Raw genomic sequence first — 18,356 nt, forward strand, 5'->3', positions numbered from 1 at the left:
AATACAACAAGACCAACATACCTAAACCCCTGCCTCTGAGGCATTATCTTGCCTTTCTGGTATCAAATGGAATTAAAAAGAGCATGTGTAGAACATGGTAAATCTGCTAATGAAGGGGAATCACACCTATGGATTATACTGTGTGCTAATTAGAGTTACTCAAGAGGATTAGGTCCTTAGAGGAAAAGATTACCCAAGAATTTAAAGCCATGTTTTTAAAATTCGGCAACTTGAAGATGGTGTGGACTAACTCGCTGCATTCTCTAGCCATTACTAGCTGGGGGAGGTGAATTCTGGGAGTTGAAGTCCATACACCTTCATGTGGCAAGTTTCAAAAACACCGGTTTTAATTAAGGCTGTGTTTTATCCAAAAGCTTGCATTGAAATTCTGGGGTTTTAAGAATTCAGCCATTACAGAACAGAAGGGAAGGGACAGAGCTGGAAGGGACCTTAGAGGTCTTCTAGTCCAACCCCCTGCTCACACAGGAGACTTATACTAGGGATTCGAATGGCCGAACTGCCGACCTTTCTGATCGACAAGCTCAGTGCCTTAGCCACAGAGCCACCTAGCCAGGCACAATCCTTTCTTCTGATTGTGCTTCCTGTTTCCTTGTCAGCCTTCCCAGGCAAGGCAGGTAGTCCTTGAGTTATGACCACAATTGAGCCCAACGTTTATGTCACTAAGCAAAACATTTCTTAGGCGATTTGTTCCCTTGTTTTTGTGACTTTTCTTTCCCACGGTTGTGAAGTTGAATGATTGGATTTCTTAAGTTAGTTAACACGGTCGTTTAAGAGTTTGTGTCTCAGAAGATCGCAAAAGGGGATTGCATGATCCCAGGGAACTGCAATTGTCATAAATGGGATCCATTTACCAAGCCTCTGAATTTTTATCTCCATAAGTCTCTTTCTTCAGTGCCGTTTGCAACTTTGAACCGTCACTAAACGAACCCTTGTTCATTTGATCTTCTTCAACATACATAGTAATACCATACTTCCACCTCTCCTCTTTCCAGCTAATTATTACTTATTTTCAATTTATATATAAATTAAATATATTATCTATATTAATTGGAATGACCTTCTGAATGTCCAGCCTTGATGGTGACCATTTGGAGATTAAATACAGGCAGTCCTTGACTTACAACCACAGTTGAGCCCAAAGTTTCTGTTGCTAAAGGAAACATTTGAGTTCTGCCCCCTTTTACGACTTTTCTTGCCGCAGTTGTTAAGTGAAACACTGCACTAGTTAGTTAATTGTTAAGTTAGTATCACAGCTGTTAAGTCAGTCTGGATTCCCCATTAACTTGGCTAGTCAGAAGGTCGAAAAAAGAGGATCTCTGGATCCTAAGGGATGGCAATTGTCATACAGATGATCGATCCAGAGACCAGGCTTGTGAAATTTGACCACGTGGGGATCAAAATGGGGATGTTGCAACAGTTGTGTGAAAAACGGACAAAAGTCACTTATTTCATTGCTGTTGTGACTTTGAACCGTCACTGTTGTTACATCAAGGACTCCTTGTGCAGGGAAATATCTGATTTTGGCCCTGGCTGCAGCGTACAATCCTGAATATTCTTGTTTTATACACTATGTTTTAAAGATCAAAAGCCGATCTTGAGTGGTTTGTCAAATTGATGGTTTGCCTTACTTACAGGCACAAAAAACCCGTAGATTTGCTTTGGCTATTGCATCAGAGGCATCGCTTGCCCTTCTGGTATCAAATGAGATTATAAACATCAAGTGTAGATCTGTTAATGTCATTTTTTTCCAGTGCCGTTGAAACTTGGAACCGTCACTTGATGTGGTAAGTTGAGGCCTACCTGTATATATAGCTTGACTCCCTCTTCTTTATGGCAGCCCCTGAGATACTGGAAGACTGCTATCACGTCTCCCCTGGTTCTTTTCATGTCTAGTTTAAGGAAAAGAAGGACCAGGGGACACGTGATAGCAGTGTTTTAATATCTCAGGGGCTGCCCCCAAAAAGAGGGAGTCAAGCTATTCTCCAAAGCCGCTGAGGGCAGGACAAGAAGCAATGGGTGGAAACTAATCAAGGAGAGAAGCAACCTAGAACTAGGGGGAAATTTCCTGACAGTTAGAACAATTAATCAGTGGCAGAACTTGCCTCCAGAAGTTGTAAATGCTCCAACACTGGAAGTTTTTAAGAAGATGTTGAGTCAGTTCTGATTTTACGACAATTTATACAGCAATCATTAAGTGAATCACATGGTCATTGAACACAGCTAGAGTACTGCATCCAGTTTTGGTCACCACACTATACAAAAGATGTGGAGACTCTAGAAAGAGTGCAGAGAAGAGCAACCAGGATGATTCGGGGACTGGAGGCTAAAACATATGAAGAACGGTTGCAGGAACTGGATATGGCTAGTTTAATGAAAAGAAGAACTAGGGGAGACATGATAGCAGTCTTCAAATATCTCAGGGGCTGCCACAAAGAAGAGGGAGTCAAACTATTCTCCAAAGCATCTGAGGGTAGAACAAGAAGCAATGGATAGAAACTAATCAAGGAGAGAAGCAACCTAGAACTTAAGGAGAAATTTTGTGACAGTGAGAACAATGAATCAGTGGAACAACTTTCCTTCAGAAGTTGTGAATGCTCCAACACTGGAAGCTTTTAAGAAGATGTTGGATAACCATTTGTCTGAAGTGGTGTAGGGTTTCCTACCTAAGCAGGGGACTAGAAGACCTGTAAGGTCCCTTCCAACTCTGTTATTCTATTTAATTATGTAACATCTGAGGAAATGGATATTTGGGGCCAGGTGTTTGGGAACACAGTGACTCACTGGAAGAATTCAAGTTGCAACCTGCTTGATGCCAAGGGACTACAACTGATACTGGATAATCCAGGATTTTTTTAATGTGCTGTTCCAGCAATCTTACTATGGGTAGAGCCAACTCAGAGAGAACTGCAGGTCCTTCCAGGTAGGCCTAGAGGAAGAACAGGCAGGGCAAGGATTCTCAGAAATGCTAAAGATTAAGAGATATGATTTTGCACGCTCGTTCAGCTTCTATCCCATCTCCTGCCAAAAAAATGTCAAGCTTCTGGATTTGCTTTTTCAACGTTCTCGCTCGCTTTCAACTTAATGAAGTTGAGACTCTAGAAAGAGTGAAGAGAAGAGCAACCAGGATGATGAGGGCACTGGAGGCTAAAACAGACGATGAACAGATGCAAGAACTGGGCTTGGCTAGTGAAGAGAAGTACTCAGGGTGACATGAGAGCAGTCTTCCAATATCTCAGGGGCTGCCACAAAGAAGAGGAGGATCAATCAATTCTCCAAAGCACCAGGAGGCAGACAAGAAGCAATGGATGGAAACTAATCAAGGAGAGAAGCAACCTGGAAATAAGGAGAAATTTCCTGACAGTGAGAAGAAGTGGAAAGGATTGCTTTCAGAATGTTGTAGGTGCTCCAACACTGGAGGTTTTAAGAAGAGACCAGACAACCATTTCTCTGAAGTGCTGTAGGGTTCCTTGCCTGGAATGGGGGTTGGACTAGAAGACCTCCAAGATCCCTGTTATTCTGTTAAATTCTGGGGAGGGATGTAGAGCAGGAAGTTGAGAAAATGTTCTGGTCTACCTAGTTTAATAAAAAGAAGAACTAAGGGTGACATGATAGCAGTGTTACAATATTTGAGGGGCTGCCACAAAGAAGAGGGAGTCAAATTATTCTCCAAAGCACTTGAGGGCAGGACAAGAAACAATGGGTGGAAACTAATCAAGGAGAGAAGCAATCTAGAACTAAGGAGAAACTTCCTAAAAGTAAGAACAATTAATTAGTGAAACAGTTTGTCACCAGAAATTGTGGGTGCTCCAACACTGGGGTTTTAAGAAGAGATTAGACTACCACAAGAATACCCAACAAAGGCCCAGACAGGAGATGAAAAAGGCAATATTGCATAAGGTAATATTTTCACCACCTTAGAACCACAAGTTCTAATGAAGAAAAGGTTTGGGAAGCGTCTGACGCCTACAGACTCTGACCTGACCTGTTTTTTAAAAAGAAATTCCTGAATCTGAGAGAGGAGGAGTCGGAAAAAAGCTTTACCAGCAGCCAAAGCAAAATTTACCCATCTTTGCAAAGACAGAAAAACAAACATTTAACCAAGGATAAACCAAACTCAGATGGCAAAGGATTCTTCCTCACCTAGCTAGTAGGAGTGGTGGGAAGAGAACCTAGAGGAAAGGACTGGGAGAAAGGAAGGGGGGAGGGAGGGAGGGAACCGGTTGTTAAATTATTTGAATCCCACTACTGCCTACAAGGTCCCTTCCAACTCTGTTAATCTGTAAACTATCTAAAAGAAAGGAAGGGAGGGCGGAAGGAAGGAAGGAAGGAAGGTACAAAACAAGGAAGAAAGGGTGGAAAGAAGGGAGGGAGAAAGGAAGGAAGGAAGGGGAGAGAGAGAGAAGGAGAGAGAAAGAGAGAAAGAGAGAGAGAGTTCTCTACTCTCCATCATTTCAGGCTGCAGTGATGATCATAAGCCCAGGACTCTTGCAATGGTTTCTCTTACAGGTAACCCTCAACTTAACGAGCACAATTGAGCCCAACCTTTTTGTGGCTAAGCCAGACAGTTGCTAAGGGAGCTTGGCCCCATTTGACGATCTTTCTTGCCACCGTTGTTAAGTGAATCGCCTTGGCTGTCAAAATGGTATAGCAGGGTTGGCTTCCTTGTTGGTTGCAAGGTTGTAAGAGGGGATCCCATGACCCCGTGACCCTGCAACCTGTTGCGTCCAAAATGTGATTGCGTCACCACAGGGAAGCTGCAATTTAGTGTGTTAAAAAAAGGATCCCAACCCCCTTTTTTTCACTGCCATTGTAACATGGAATGGTCACTAAATGAATGAACGTAAGTTGAGGACTTCCCATACTTGCTTTGTACCGTGGCTGTTGCAACGCGGTCTGTGACCTCCAAATCGATAAATAAGGGAGTCCGGCATATTTGTTTGCCGATCCCAGTTCCTCTTTCGCTTGAATCAGAGATGGTTGAGCTAACTTTCCTGGCCTGTGTCTGTAGCGCTCATGAAACCACAAACCACAAGTCCAGCGTGGCTTATTTTAGCCTCATGTTTGGGGACAAACTCTGCTTTCTGGACAATTCAGAGCATTCTGTGACCAGCGGGAGATTTCAGGGAAATGTTCAGTCCGTTGGGCAAAGGTAAACATGATGTATAAATAGGTTGACTCGATGTGTTTCATCCACACAAACAGAGACTTATAGCTGGAGAAATTATAAACATCATGTTGTGGCTTGTCAGCCGCCGGCCCCTCCAGCAGCTGAATCAGAGGAGGAAGGAGGAGTCAGGCGTGGGAGTCAGGCTCAGCATCAAGGCAAGAGTTGAAGAAGCTTCTCGGATGGGAAGTGAAACCTCTTCAAATAAAAACCAAGAAAGTCCAGTTGCCACTTGAAAAAAAAAAAGCACCTTTGGGACAACTGGACTTTTGTGTTTGCTTGAAGACATTTCACTTCTCATCTGGGAAGCTTCTTCAACTCTTGCCAAAGAAGACGTTTCCCTTCTTTGCAGGCATTTCGCCTCTCATCAGGGATGCTTCTTCAGCAAGATCTTCAACAAGAGTTGAAGAAGCTTCTCGGATGAGGAGCGAAAGCTCTTCAAAGAAAAACCAAGGAAGTTTCCTCTTGAAAAAAAACAAAACAGCTTTGGGACAACAAGGACCTGGAGGACAGAGAATCTCCATAGACAAAGAAAATGTGGAATTAAAAAAAAAAAAACACCTTCCAATGTTTATTTGCATACATCTTAAAATGCCACCGGTAAACATCTATGATGTGACTTTGGTGGCTTTTGGCATTGCCCCGCAAGCGAAGTGAATCATTGGGATAATGTGTCATAATTGGCTTCTTCACACAGGCGTGAACCCAGTGAAGGGTGCCTTTTCCCCTGTTGTGGTTTGAAACAAAGCATGCCCTTGGGGCAGGGTTTGAAAGGGGTAAACAACCTGTTTCAGCCGAAAAGGGGGAAATCCCTCCAGTGTTAGAAGCCTTAACTAATAATTAAAACACTTAGACAATTTACAATCCCTTTTGGGCTGTGTGAATCACAATTATTTAACAGCCAGAAGCACAAAAACAAAAGGCAGCCAAAATTTGAGCAGCAATGGAGGTCCCGGGTGATAAGCCAGTGACTCTGGAAGTTAATTCTGTTTTTCTCTCTCCAAGATGTCAAGGTGGATAATTATTTTTTCCCCCAGAAGTTTTTATTTTATTTTTTGTTCTCTATGTACAATTATAGGTATACACTCACATAGTTATTATTCTTTTTTACATTTGTCGTTCTTATACTTTTGTCATTCCATTTACAGGGTTATAACATACCATTTGGGTTGCTTTATTTACCATCCCTTCCTCCTGTTTTGACACCACCTTATTTTTCCCTTTCTTTTCTCCCTCCCTCCCTCCCTTCTCTACTTACTTCCTCACTCCTTTCCCTTCCTTCTTCCCTTCCATCTCCTCTCCTCCTCTCTTCCTCATCCCCTTCCTACCTTCTCTCCTTCTCTCTTCCATCTTCCTCTCCTCACCTCTGTCTTCCTTCCCTCCTCTTCCTCGCCTCTCCTCTCCTCCTCTCCTCCTCTCTTCCTTTCTTTTTCTATTGTTGTAGGTCCTTTCTTTTCTCCCTCCTTCCCTTCTCTACTTCCTTCCTTCCTCTCTCCTTTCCCTTCCTTTTTCCCTTACCTCTCCCCTACTCTTCTCTTCCCCTTCCTGCCCTCTCTCCTTCTCCCTTCCATCTTCCTCTCCTCACCTCTATCTTCCTTCCCTCCTCTTCCTCTCCTCTCCTCTCCTCCTCCCTTTCTTTTTTCTATTGTTGTAGGCGTCTCCTCCAGCTCTTAATTTAATGTGGGTAATTCTTGACTTACAGCCATTTCTTTAGCGATCGTTCAAATTTACAACAGCACTGGAAACAAAAATAAAAGTGACTCGAAGCCAGTCCTCACACTTATGACCACGATGAACTTTGCCCAAAGTTGGGGTGCTTGGCAATTAGTTACAATGGTTGTAGCATTCCAGGAGTCACCTGATCGCCATTTGTGACCTAACCAGCTGGCTTCCCATCAGTAGTCCATGGGATTTGCTTAATGACACGATTCACTGAACAACCACAGTGCTTTGCTTAACAACCATGGCAAAAAAAATAATCAGGTGGTGAAATCAGGCGTGGCTCGCTTAACAAGTAGCCTTGCTTGGAAATTCGGGCTCGGTTTGTTGTCGTAAGTCGAGGACTACCTGAAGTCCGAGGATTAACCAGGGAGCAATGTAGGATTGAAGATGAAGATGAAGGAAAAAACAACAAGAGATACGTTTGTTTTGTTGGAAGAAAAGTCCTTCTGGGTTCAGCTCCAAGTGGAGGAAAAGACACTGGAAACATGGAGGCTGCTTGGAAAGATGGTTTAATGGTGGACAGGATCACATGGCTTGAGCCCTGAACAGAAAAGGGGGGGGTCACATGCTTCCAGATGTTGGGTGAAGAAGTAAAAGAAACCGAGATGCTGAAAGTCCCTGGTTTTATGCCCTCTTTGGGCTTTGATCTTGTATTTTGATTGGTTGTCAGGCTCCCATGGGGCCATGCAGGGGCAACTCTCTAGGCTGTGAGTCCATGTTGGGTTGAGCCTTGCTTCCTCCCAGGTGCCCCGTGATGAGATGGGTAAAGAGTTAACCCTATCATGCTTTGATCCCATCACCCTGGAGCTGAAGGGGGAGATCTTTGTTGTGTAGAATAGACTGGCTCAGGCCCATTGACAAAGGTGGGGGCTATTAAGAGTGAGTCTGCTTCCTGCCTAAAAACATGTCTCTCCATTTCTGATGCAGGGAAAAATAATATTCTGCCTTTTCAATATTTCCCAGGATATTCCATTCTTCTAGGACAGTGTTTCTCAACCTTGGCAACTTGAAGATGTCTGGACTTCAACTCCCAGCATTCGCTGGCTGGGGAATTCTGGGACTTGAAGTCCAGGCATCTTCAAGTTGCCAAGGTTGAGAAACACTGTTCTAGGAGAAGGGTGGGTGCTACTTCTTCCAGTGAAACCGAGTGTAGTGCATTGTGTAAACTTGTGTTTGCTCACTGGCTTGGCTTGGCATCAGCTGGTGAAGATCAGCTGTCAATTCTGACCCGTCTCCATTACAATTGCAGAATACCAGAATCGACCCCAAGAGTGCCATGTTCACCCTGTGGAAAGACCTCCCGGTGCCCTTCTACATCTCCTTTTACTTCATGGAGGTGATGAATCCCAAGGACATCCTTCTAGGCGCCAAGCCAGTCGTCAGCCAGCGGGGGCCTTACGTGTACAGGTGCGCGCTACTCTCTTGGCTCGGCTCACAGGTGCTTGGGGGAGGGACTCTGCCTGCCTCAGCCAAATAAATCTTGGTTACAAATTTGGGGCAGGAGGGCAGGCCCAGGAGAAGGAGCTAATGTTGAAGGGAGAGGGAAAGGGAGGGAGGGAGGAAGTGCAGGAAGGAAGGAAATAAATGAGGAGAATAGAGAGAGGGAGGGAGAGAAGGAAGGAAGGAAAGGCAAAGAGAAAGAAGAAAAAAAGGAAGTGATGGAGGGTGAGTGGGAGACAGGAAGGGAGGAGGGCAATGAAATGGATGGAAGGAAGGAAGGAAATGGAGGGAGGGAAGGAAGGAAGGAAGAAAGGAAGCAAGGGCAAGGAGCAGGAAGGAAGAAAGAAAAGAAAAAAGGATGTGATGGAGGGTGGGTGGGTGGGTAGATGGGAGATGGGAAGGGAGGGAGGGCAATGAAATGCATGGGAGGAAGGAAATGGAGAGAAGGAAGGAAGGGAATGGAGAAGGAAGAAAGGAAAAGAAATGGAGTGAGACAGGAAGGAGGGAGGACAATGAAACAGGAAGGAGGGAGAGCGGAAAGGCAAGGAGATGGAAGGAAGGAAGGAAGGAAAAAAGGAAAGGGAGAGAGACAGGAAGGAGGGAGGGCAATTAAAGAAAGAGAAAGAAAGAATTAATTAATTAATTTAGCCACAGTTCTTTATGCTACCATTCTTGAATTCTTGAACTGTTTATTGCCTTGGTTGATATCTCATCAGGAAGGCCAATTTGGAATAAATGCTAGATATGTGGTGTATTTTTTGAGTAACAACAACACAAAGATAAAGAACACACTTCACAGCCAGCTGTAATCCTGTCTTTAGCATGGGCCCCATATACATAACCAGGGTATAATTTTGACCTCGGGCCAAACCAGGTTAATTGAGGCAAACATGGTCAAATCAACTGGGATAACCAAACTCAGCCCAAGGAGGAAGATTTTCCAGAACTGGAATGTTAATCAAATCATTTGCAAAACATTTAGGGATGGTTGCTCATTCAGAGATGCCTTTCTGATTTAATTCTGACTAAATTATAGCTTTTCCTGAAGGTGATTAAGCCGATAAAGGAAGAGCCATATCATTATTATGTGTTATTGGTTCCCATTGTTATTAATGTATTGTCCTTTCTGGGGTGTGTTTCTGGATGGTTATTTTAAGTCTTGTTTTCAGCAGAGTTTTGCTCCTGATGATATGAAATTAGTTTCAATTCCTTCCTCCCTCCCTCCCTCCCTCTCTTCTTTCTTTTATATTCTTCCTTCCTCCCCACCTTCCTTCCTTTCCCCCTCCCTTCTTTCCATCTTTCTTTCTTTCTTTCTTTCTTTCTTTCTTTCTTTCTTTCTTTCTTTCTTTCTTTCTTTCTTTCTTTCTTTCTTTCTTTCTTTCTTTCTTTCTGATAGTTTACAGATTAACAGAGTTGGAAGGGACCTTGTAGGCAGTAGTGGGATTCAAATAATCTAACAACCGGTTCTCTGCCCTAATAATTTCTTCCAACAACCAGTTTACCAAACTGAATCAGAAACTTAACAACCGGTTCTCCTGAAGTAGTGCAAACTGGCTGAATCCCACCACTGCTTGTAGGTCATCTAGTCCAACCCCCCACCCAAGCAGGAGACCCTACACCATTTCTGACCAATGGCAGTCCAGTCTCATCTTGAAAGTGATGGAGCTTCCACAACTTCTGAAGGCAACTTCAGTCCCATGGGTTGATTGTTCTCATTGTCATGCCGGCCACATGACCACAGAGACGTCTTCAGACAGCGCTAGCTCTTCGGCTTTGAAACAGAGGGGAACCTTTACATTTAAATAATTGCCCCAAGTAGAAGATGGGGAAAAATTAAGGAAAGTTTCAGAATTATGTCAATTTTTCTCAGCTCTTTGTTTAAGGTTTATAGACTGAATGCAGCTAGTGAGATCAAATGTTAGTTAGATCTAAAGTTTGGTGCACCAGAAGGGGACTTGGTCGAGGGGACCCATCTCACTGCCAGCTCTGAAAAAATGCAGAGGTATTAGTGGAGTGGATTAATTTTTTTTTTAAATGAGACCATAGGAGAAAGAACTGGAATAGAACCAACCTTAAACTACACGCAAAGACAGCAAGAGGAGTGGTTTGCTCACCTGGAGAGAATCCCTTAGGATCCTATGCCATAAAAGGCACATACAAAAAGAGGAGAAGGTCAAAGAACATGAGGCAGACCCAGAAGAAGATGGAAAGACAATATATGAAAGACGCACTACAATAGCATCAAATAGCAAGAAGGAGGAGGAGAGAGAAAGGAAGAAGAAAGGGGAGGAGGAGGGAGGAAGAGGGACGAGGAGGAAGAAGAAGAGAGAAAGGAGGAAGAGGGAGGAGGAGAAGGAGAAGAAGAGAACAAGAGGAGGAGGAGGAGAAGAAAGAAGAAGAGGAACAGAGAGAGAGAGAAAGAAGAGAGAGAAGAGAAAGAGTTCTTTCATCACATAATTATGGGAAGGCTGCAACAATTATTAAGGGTGATATATGGTCGTAAGTCACTTTTTTCAGTGCTGTTATAACTGGTGACTGTACGTTGAGGACTCTCTATAAAAATCTACTATGCCAGTAAATCCATAGTGTCCATAAAAATATACAGACAAATAAGTTCCATGCATAAGTTTTCTGTACAGTTTCTCTCCACCAGAAAGAAGAAGAAGAGGAAGAAGGAGGAGGAAGAAGAAGAAGAGGAAGAGAAAGAAGAAGAGGAAGGAGAAGAGGTGGTGGTGGTGGAGGAGGAAGAGGAAGAAGGTGAAGAGGAAGAGGAGGAGGAAGAAGAAAGAAGGGAAAGAGGAGGAGGAAGAAGAAGAAAAAGAAGAAAAGGTGGTGGAGGAGGAGGAAGAAAGGAAAGAGGAAGAGGAGAAGGAGAAAGAAAGAAGGGGAAGAGGAGGAGTAAGAGGAAGAAGATGAAGAGAAAGAAGAAGAGAAAGAAGAAGTGGTGGAGGAGGAGGAAGAAGGTGAAGAGGAAGAGAGGAAGGAGGAAGAAGGAGAAAGGAGGAGGAAGAAAAGGAGAAGAAGAGGAAGAAGAGGAAGAGAAAGAAGAAGAGGAGGAGGAGGAAGAAGAAGAGGAGAAGGAGGAAGAAGAAAAAGATTATTTATTTATTTATTGGTTATGGATTCATGATAAACCACCCAATTCCAAATGTTTATAAAGTTTAGCAGTTGCTTAACCGACCTCCCACGCGTCGCAAGGCAGAGGCCAGCTCCACCGCTTTTACACAACACAGCTGAGGACGGTTGCATCTGGAAGGCTCAATCCGTGCAGCCGGTGGCATTTCTGCCTGCCTTTCATCACCAGCTTCTTGGTGGAGCAAAGTGTGAGATGGTTAGCCTCCCCATGTGGGAGAGATTACGAAAAAGACCCCAGGGTGAAGGCATGTGAATCACTGTTTTTGTACTCCCTGTTAAGTAAGTATAAATTTAGAAATGAATTATAATCCCCAGAATTTATTCCCAGGATTAAAGACTTGAGATAAATGGCCGAGTCATTTTTGAAGCAATTGCCTTCCACCAATGGAAGGAACAATGTCTAAGGCTGAACTGGGTCAGGGGTTACCATGCATTTTTATTGTCTTGTTTACTCATGGTGGTTTGGTTGCATTTCTTCACGTGGGGCTTTCTGAGTTGGTTGTTTGCTTGCAGCTGTTTCATTAACCAATGAGGCCACATCATCAAGGCAAGGAACAAGTGACAGTAGAAAAGCTGAGCCAATAGAAGGGCTAAAACCAGCAGCCCAGATAAGCAGGGATTAACACCAGACAAAAGTGCAGGTAGAAAATAATTCCCTAATCCAGAAGTGACCAAAGACAAAACCACACTGTCACTAACACTGCCAGGATAATCTTCCGTATATAAACAGGAATGGAACTCCACATTTCTTCCCACCGATGATGTGACCTAGTTGGCAAAGGATACACCTGCAAGAGAATCAGAGAGCATCGAGGAATCCAAAATCATCATCCTCCTCCTCTCTACAAATCCCACTCCATTCTAGTACTGATGATATTATCTACTTGGGTCATGAAACATCTGCAAGAAAACAACCAAGGACCCTACAGTCCTCCTCCTGACAAACCCTCCTATTTTCTGGTACTGATGATGTTGCCTAGGTTGGTAATGAAATATCTGCAAGAAAATCACCAAGCTGAGGGGACCCTATAGTTGTTGTTGTCCTCCTCTTTTTCTTCCTCCTCCTCCCCCTCCTCCTTGCAAAATCCCATCCCTTTTAGCACTGATGATGGGTTATGAAACATCTGCAAGAAAACCACCAAGTTCAGAGAGCACCAAGGATGCCACCATTCTCCTCCTCCTCCTCCTCCTCTCCACAAACCCCACTCCATTCCAACACTGATGATATTGCCTAGCTTGCTAATAAAACATCTGCAAGAAAACCCCCAAGCTCAGAGAATACCAATCACCCCACACTCCTCCTCTTCCTCCCTACAAACTCCATTCCCTTCTAGCACTGATGATGTTGGCTAGCTTGGTAGTGAAACGTCTGCAGGAAAACCACCAAGCTCAGGAGGCATCAAGTCTCAACCCTGAGCTACAGAGATTGTCTTCTATTGAAACCCTTATAAAAACAAGCCCGTACAATTAGACGTATTTCGAGATTGCTACAAAGGAATCACAAACCAAGGGATTTTCTCAGGCTGCATAGGTCAGGGCAAGCCACTCACTCGTGCATGGTTGTACCAGTTTTCAGAAAAGACAGAAACAAAGAAAAGGTCTTGGCACCAATCTTACAAGTGGAAACCTCAACTTTTTAAGAGCAGACTGTTTGCAGCTGCTAAATTTGGATGGAAGGCTGAGCCCAGCCTGTCTTTTTCGGTTTGGACCGAGGGAGGATTGCTGGCCTCTTTCCCAAACTGGAGCAACTGTCTGGATCTTCTTTTCAATTTAGCGTCACTCCAACCATCCAAATGTATAACAACCGGGAAACTGTTCGGCCTCAGCTTGTGGTGGGGAACGCGGCCTGGATCCCTTGCAAAATAAAATTGTTGGAAAGCAAGAAGTGCCCTTTGTTTGATTTTAATTGGAGGAGTCTGCGCAACCACGGGCAATCCTGGGCCTCATTTAAACTGGAGCCAAAACGAAATTATTGGTTTACCTGCCATTTAGAAGAACGTCTCTTTCCTGCTTAAATAGGGGGTTTAAATCACACAAAAAAAGAACCCGTCCTTCTAACTCCTGATGGCTCAGTGGCTAAGACACTGAGCTTGTCCATCAAAACCGCTAGGGGTTCGGCGGTTCGAATCCCTAGCGCCACATAAGGGAGTGAGCTCCCGTTACATGTCCCAGCTTCTGCCAACCTAGCAGTTCGAAAGCACGTAAAAAATGCAAGTAGAAAAATAGGAACCATCTTTGATGGGAAGGGAAGAGCATTCCGTGCACCTTTGGCATTTAGTCATGCCGAGCACCTCACCACGGAGACGTCTTCGGACAGCGCTGGCTCTTCAGCTTTGAAATGGAGATGAGCACCGCCCCCTAGAGTTGGGAACGACTAGCACATATGTATGAGGGGAACTTTTACCATTTTAACCCCTGATTTGTTTTGTCGTGTTCTGCGTCTTTTGCAGGGAATACAGGCAGAAAAAGAACATTACTTTTCATAGTAACAACACTGTCTCCTTTCTGAGTTATCGCTCCTTCGTCTTCCAACCAGACCGTTCCAACGGATCGGAATCCGATTATATCATGATGCCGAATATCTTGGTTTTGGTAAGTGAGCTTCCAACTCTGGGGATCTTTTTTATTATTATTTTTTATTATGCAATTTTCTTTGTCTATATAAACATATAAATGACTCTGTGTGTGTGTGTGTGTGTGTTCTAGCATTACTCTGGAATGCCTCAAGCAATTTCAACTAAACTTGGTACACAGATGACATACTCTCTAGAAACAAATTCTGTGGGGGTAAGACACCCCTAACACCCCTCAGGATATGTGTTTTGTTAAGATACAGCCTGTTGTGCCTTAGAATGGCTTCTACCGTACTTCCTTAAAATGGATTCTACTATACAGCGCTGTGGAGTTGCCAGTACTCCACAAGGGGGCTCCCTCTGGTAAGGAGGAAAATCCAACATTAGAAATTACGTTGGGTCTGGACATTTTCCCCTATAAATAAATACCTGGACAATGCCAAGATCAGCTATTTATATATATAAAATTTCCATATCCACAATGGCTGTGTTCTGACTCGGTACAATCTCTTTTAAATACAAATAATAAATCTTACACATACAATACTATTATTCTCAAAATCTATTCACCATAATCTTTACATATCCTTATTAAACATTTTCTGTTATTTAATTAAACATCTTCTTTGGCTTTGTCTATAATTAGTTAATAATATCAAGCATTATAAACATCATATAACCATCACATTTGTAACTATTATTGTCCAGGTCTATTAATTATAATGTTTACTTATTCAATATGCATTATTTAATTACACATTTCTTCATTTTTATTTACTCCTTAATTCTAAATTTCTAACTTCTGCTTCTATTTTCTAACCATTGATAAAATAATTCCCAAGTTAAAAAGTATCCTGTTTTCTCCTTATCCTTAATTTGCAATGTTAATCTATCCATTTCAGCACATTCTAGTATTTTCTTTATTACATTTTCCTCTATAGGTATATTTTTCATTTTTCCAATGTTGTGCATACACAATTCTCGCTGCTGTTACCACATGTAAAATTAAATATGTATTTCTTTTATTATATTTCTATGGTAGGATACCCAACAAGAACATCTCTGGTTTTAGGTGTGTTTGTTGTTTTGTCATTTCTTCTAGCCACCGTTCTGACCTAGGCTTCCTAAGAAAGCATCAATCACACGCTTAGTACCCAAACCCCTCTTTTTATTTAAACAGCTGTGAATTATGGTCACTCACAGCCCGTAATGATTGACAAACAGTCTGTGAAGAGTCCGACAGAAGTCTGCCACAGTCTTTCAGGGTAATGCTGATAAGCACCCATCTTTATCTCCCTTGAAACGCTGCCAGAGACCTAATTGCCAATTAGTTTTGCAAGGCCAAACGGAGCTTCTCAGAGTTTGAACCGACCAGAATGGACAAAATTGCTTCCTTGCAAAGGCTCACGTCCGTTTGCTCCTCTTTTATGCCTTATGGGAGGGGCCAATCATCTCCAGGCCTTACTCCCAAGTTGACCTTTTTGTCTTAATTGTTCTTGCCTTCTGGAAGCTCTGCGCATGCACGCAGTGGGAACAGGCTCACACTGTTCTTCTGCCTCACTGATGTCAGACTCCGAAGGCAGCACATAACTATCAGATGGTCCTGACTGCCTCTGTGCGTCTGACGCAGCCTTCCTCAGACTCCAGGACTGGCTCATGTTCCTCCCCAACCTCCTCACTGTCCGACTCTGCTGCCAGCTCTGCAGGATGCCAACGGACCACAAAAGTCAAAATTTTATTTTTAACCAATATTTTTTTGCCATAGGACAAGTCCACCACATATGATAATAAGAACCCGATATTTGTTTACTCTCCAAACATCTGGGAGATATGTTTTGGAACATATTTGCCATTCTTGCTGGTGGCAGATGCCGCCTATGAAACATTTTGTAGAGATTTTCTTTGTAGGCTGTTGACATCGTCAATTTATAGTTTCTATCCCAGCCAATTCTGGGGACCGTCAACCCATCTTCACAGAACAGGTGTCATTTCTGGAACTTTTGTGCAAAGGCTCCATATTTTTTACCGATTTTGGTTTTTTCCCCCATTTTGGGCTTCACCTAGCAATATGTTCCCCCCAGAAGGATGTTTGACCTTGCTTTTCATAAAGTCAGATTCTATCCCAGCAACGATGCTAGCTGGGCTTCATTGTATTATTACACTAAAAAAAATTATTGCACAGATTGTTGGTTTTGTTTTTCCCTTAGTGTGCACTCAAAGTCTCAGTGGAACAGGGCGATCTGCAAATATTGCAGAGAATTCAGTAAATAAATACTTGCAATCTTCCGCAGGATTGCAGGAAAAGATGAACAGATTCCAGAATTTCCCTCTATGTTTCAGAAACGAAGCATCACAAAGTCACCAAGGAATTGATTCTTTGCTTGCTAATGGCTACAAGATTTTTTCTCGAGAGCCACCAATAACCTTTGCATACTTAGAAATAAATATAGTTTGTTGATGTCAGGATTTACAGGCGCCATTTTCTTTGAAGGCCAAAGGGAAGATATGGAGTTATTTCTGTTAAAGAGAAATGTTACTTACAGTAGTGGCCAAAATTGTGGAAAAAAATGTATTTTTGAGATTTGATGGCTAATAACACCACTTTTTTGGGGGGGAGTTTCAAGATAATCACATTTCACTGCTGGAATGGCCTGGGAATAGCCCAAACCTTAACCCAATTGAAAATCTATGGAGCCAACCCAGTTAAAACCCAGTTAATAGAAGCAATCATTCCATCTTGGTTTTACATTATAACAGCTAAAAAACTAAAAGACTTGGTTCACTCCATGGGAAGACATTGTAAGGCTGTAATTCTTGCTAAAGGTTGCCCAACTAAGTATTAACTGACATGGTGATCATTTTTGTATATCTTCTTTTTTCTATGGTGATCATTTTTATATATCTCGTTTCACTTTTCTTCTTTATAACTGCTATTCTAATAGGAAGTCCTTCATAAAAGTTATTGCATTACATTCTTGATTAAATTATCTTTCCATTGATATATAATCTTATGGTACAACTCCCTGCAAAAGTGGTGTTATTAGCTAGTTTTAGAAAATACACTTTTCCCAAAAGGTTTCCACAATTTTGGCCATTACTGTATACAAGGGGATTTCCATGCCATTTCTGACAGTCCCCAGCTCTGAAACAATTGGAGGTTGATAAGTGTCAGAAATGGTGTAGAGTCTCCTGCTGGGGTGGGGAAGAGGGTTGGACTAGATGACCTCCAAGGTCCCTTCCAATCCTGTTATTCTATATTCAGTGGAACGACTTGCCTTTGGAAGTTGTGGGAGCTTCATCACTGGAGGCTTTCAAGAAGAGACTGGACTGCCATCTGTCAGAAATGGTGTAGGGTCTCCTGCTTGGACTAGATGACCTACAAGGTCCCTTCCAACTCTGTTCATTTGTAAGGTCATCCTCGACTTACAATAGTTCATTTAGTGCCCATTCAAAGTTACAGCGGAACCGGAAAAAGTTATGATGACTGTTTTTCACGCTTAACTTGCAGCATCCCCATGGTCAAAAGTCTTAGGAATTGACACATAATAATAAGTCCTTGTTTTGTTTAAATGTGGTTTTAGTGACATACTTCTAAGGGCGTAGGCCTAAACAAAACCAGATGGATATCTCCTCCTCGATGGAACAAAAACTGGATAGCAATTAGGAAAGGCACCTCCACATTTATAGAATATGAGAATAATAGAATGACAGAGTTGGAAGGGACTTCGGAGGTCTTCTAGTCCAACCCCCTGCTGAAGCAGGAAACTCTACACCATTTCAGACAAACAGCTGTCCAATCTCTTCTTGAAGACCTCCAGAGATGGAGCACCCAAAACTCCTAGTGGCAAGCCGTTCCCTTGATTAAATTAAGCCAACTAATTAATAGCAATAGCACTTAGAAATAGCAGACTTATATGCCACTTCACAGTGCTTTACAGCCCTCTCTAAGCGGTTTAAAGAGTCTTGCCCCCAACAATCTGGGTCCTCATTTTACCCACCTTGGAAGGATGGAAGGTGTGTCAGCCTTGAACTGGTTAGAATCAAACTGCTGGCAGTGGGTAAATTTGCCTGCAATACTGCATTCTGACCACTGTGGGACAGAAGGAAGGAAGGAAGGAAGGAAGGAAGGAAGGAAGGAAGGAAGGAAGGAAGGAAGGAAGGAAGGAAGGAAGGAAGGAAGGAAGGAAGGAGGAAAAAGGAAAAAGGAAGGGCGATACCAATAGCACTTAGACTTATATACCACTTCACAGTGCTTTACAGCCCTCTCTAAGCGGTTTCCAGAATCAGCCTTTTGCACCCAA

At 42.9% G+C, this 18,356-nt stretch overlaps 1 protein-coding gene across 4 annotated transcripts in view; it reads left to right on the plus strand.

Annotated features, from left to right (window-relative positions):
- The window catches only part of SCARB1 (scavenger receptor class B member 1), a 69,358-nt gene that overhangs the window by 10,981 nt on the left and 40,021 nt on the right, over positions 1–18,356 (plus strand). For all 4 annotated transcript variants that reach the window (XM_087705824.1, XM_087705821.1, XM_087705823.1 and 1 more), the window contains exons 2-3: positions 8,157–8,314; positions 13,933–14,074. In XM_087705824.1, coding sequence (XP_087561950.1) covers positions 8,157–8,314; positions 13,933–14,074 — 300 coding nt within the window. The remainder of the gene's footprint in view (positions 1–8,156; positions 8,315–13,932; positions 14,075–18,356) is intronic.

The sequence above is a fragment of the Thamnophis sirtalis genome, unplaced genomic scaffold, assembly GCF_051295495.1.
Source record: "Thamnophis sirtalis isolate CommonGarterSnake01/CBP01778 unplaced genomic scaffold, rThaSir2_p1.2 scaffold_2, whole genome shotgun sequence".
Taxonomy (NCBI): domain Eukaryota; kingdom Metazoa; phylum Chordata; class Lepidosauria; order Squamata; family Natricidae; genus Thamnophis; species Thamnophis sirtalis.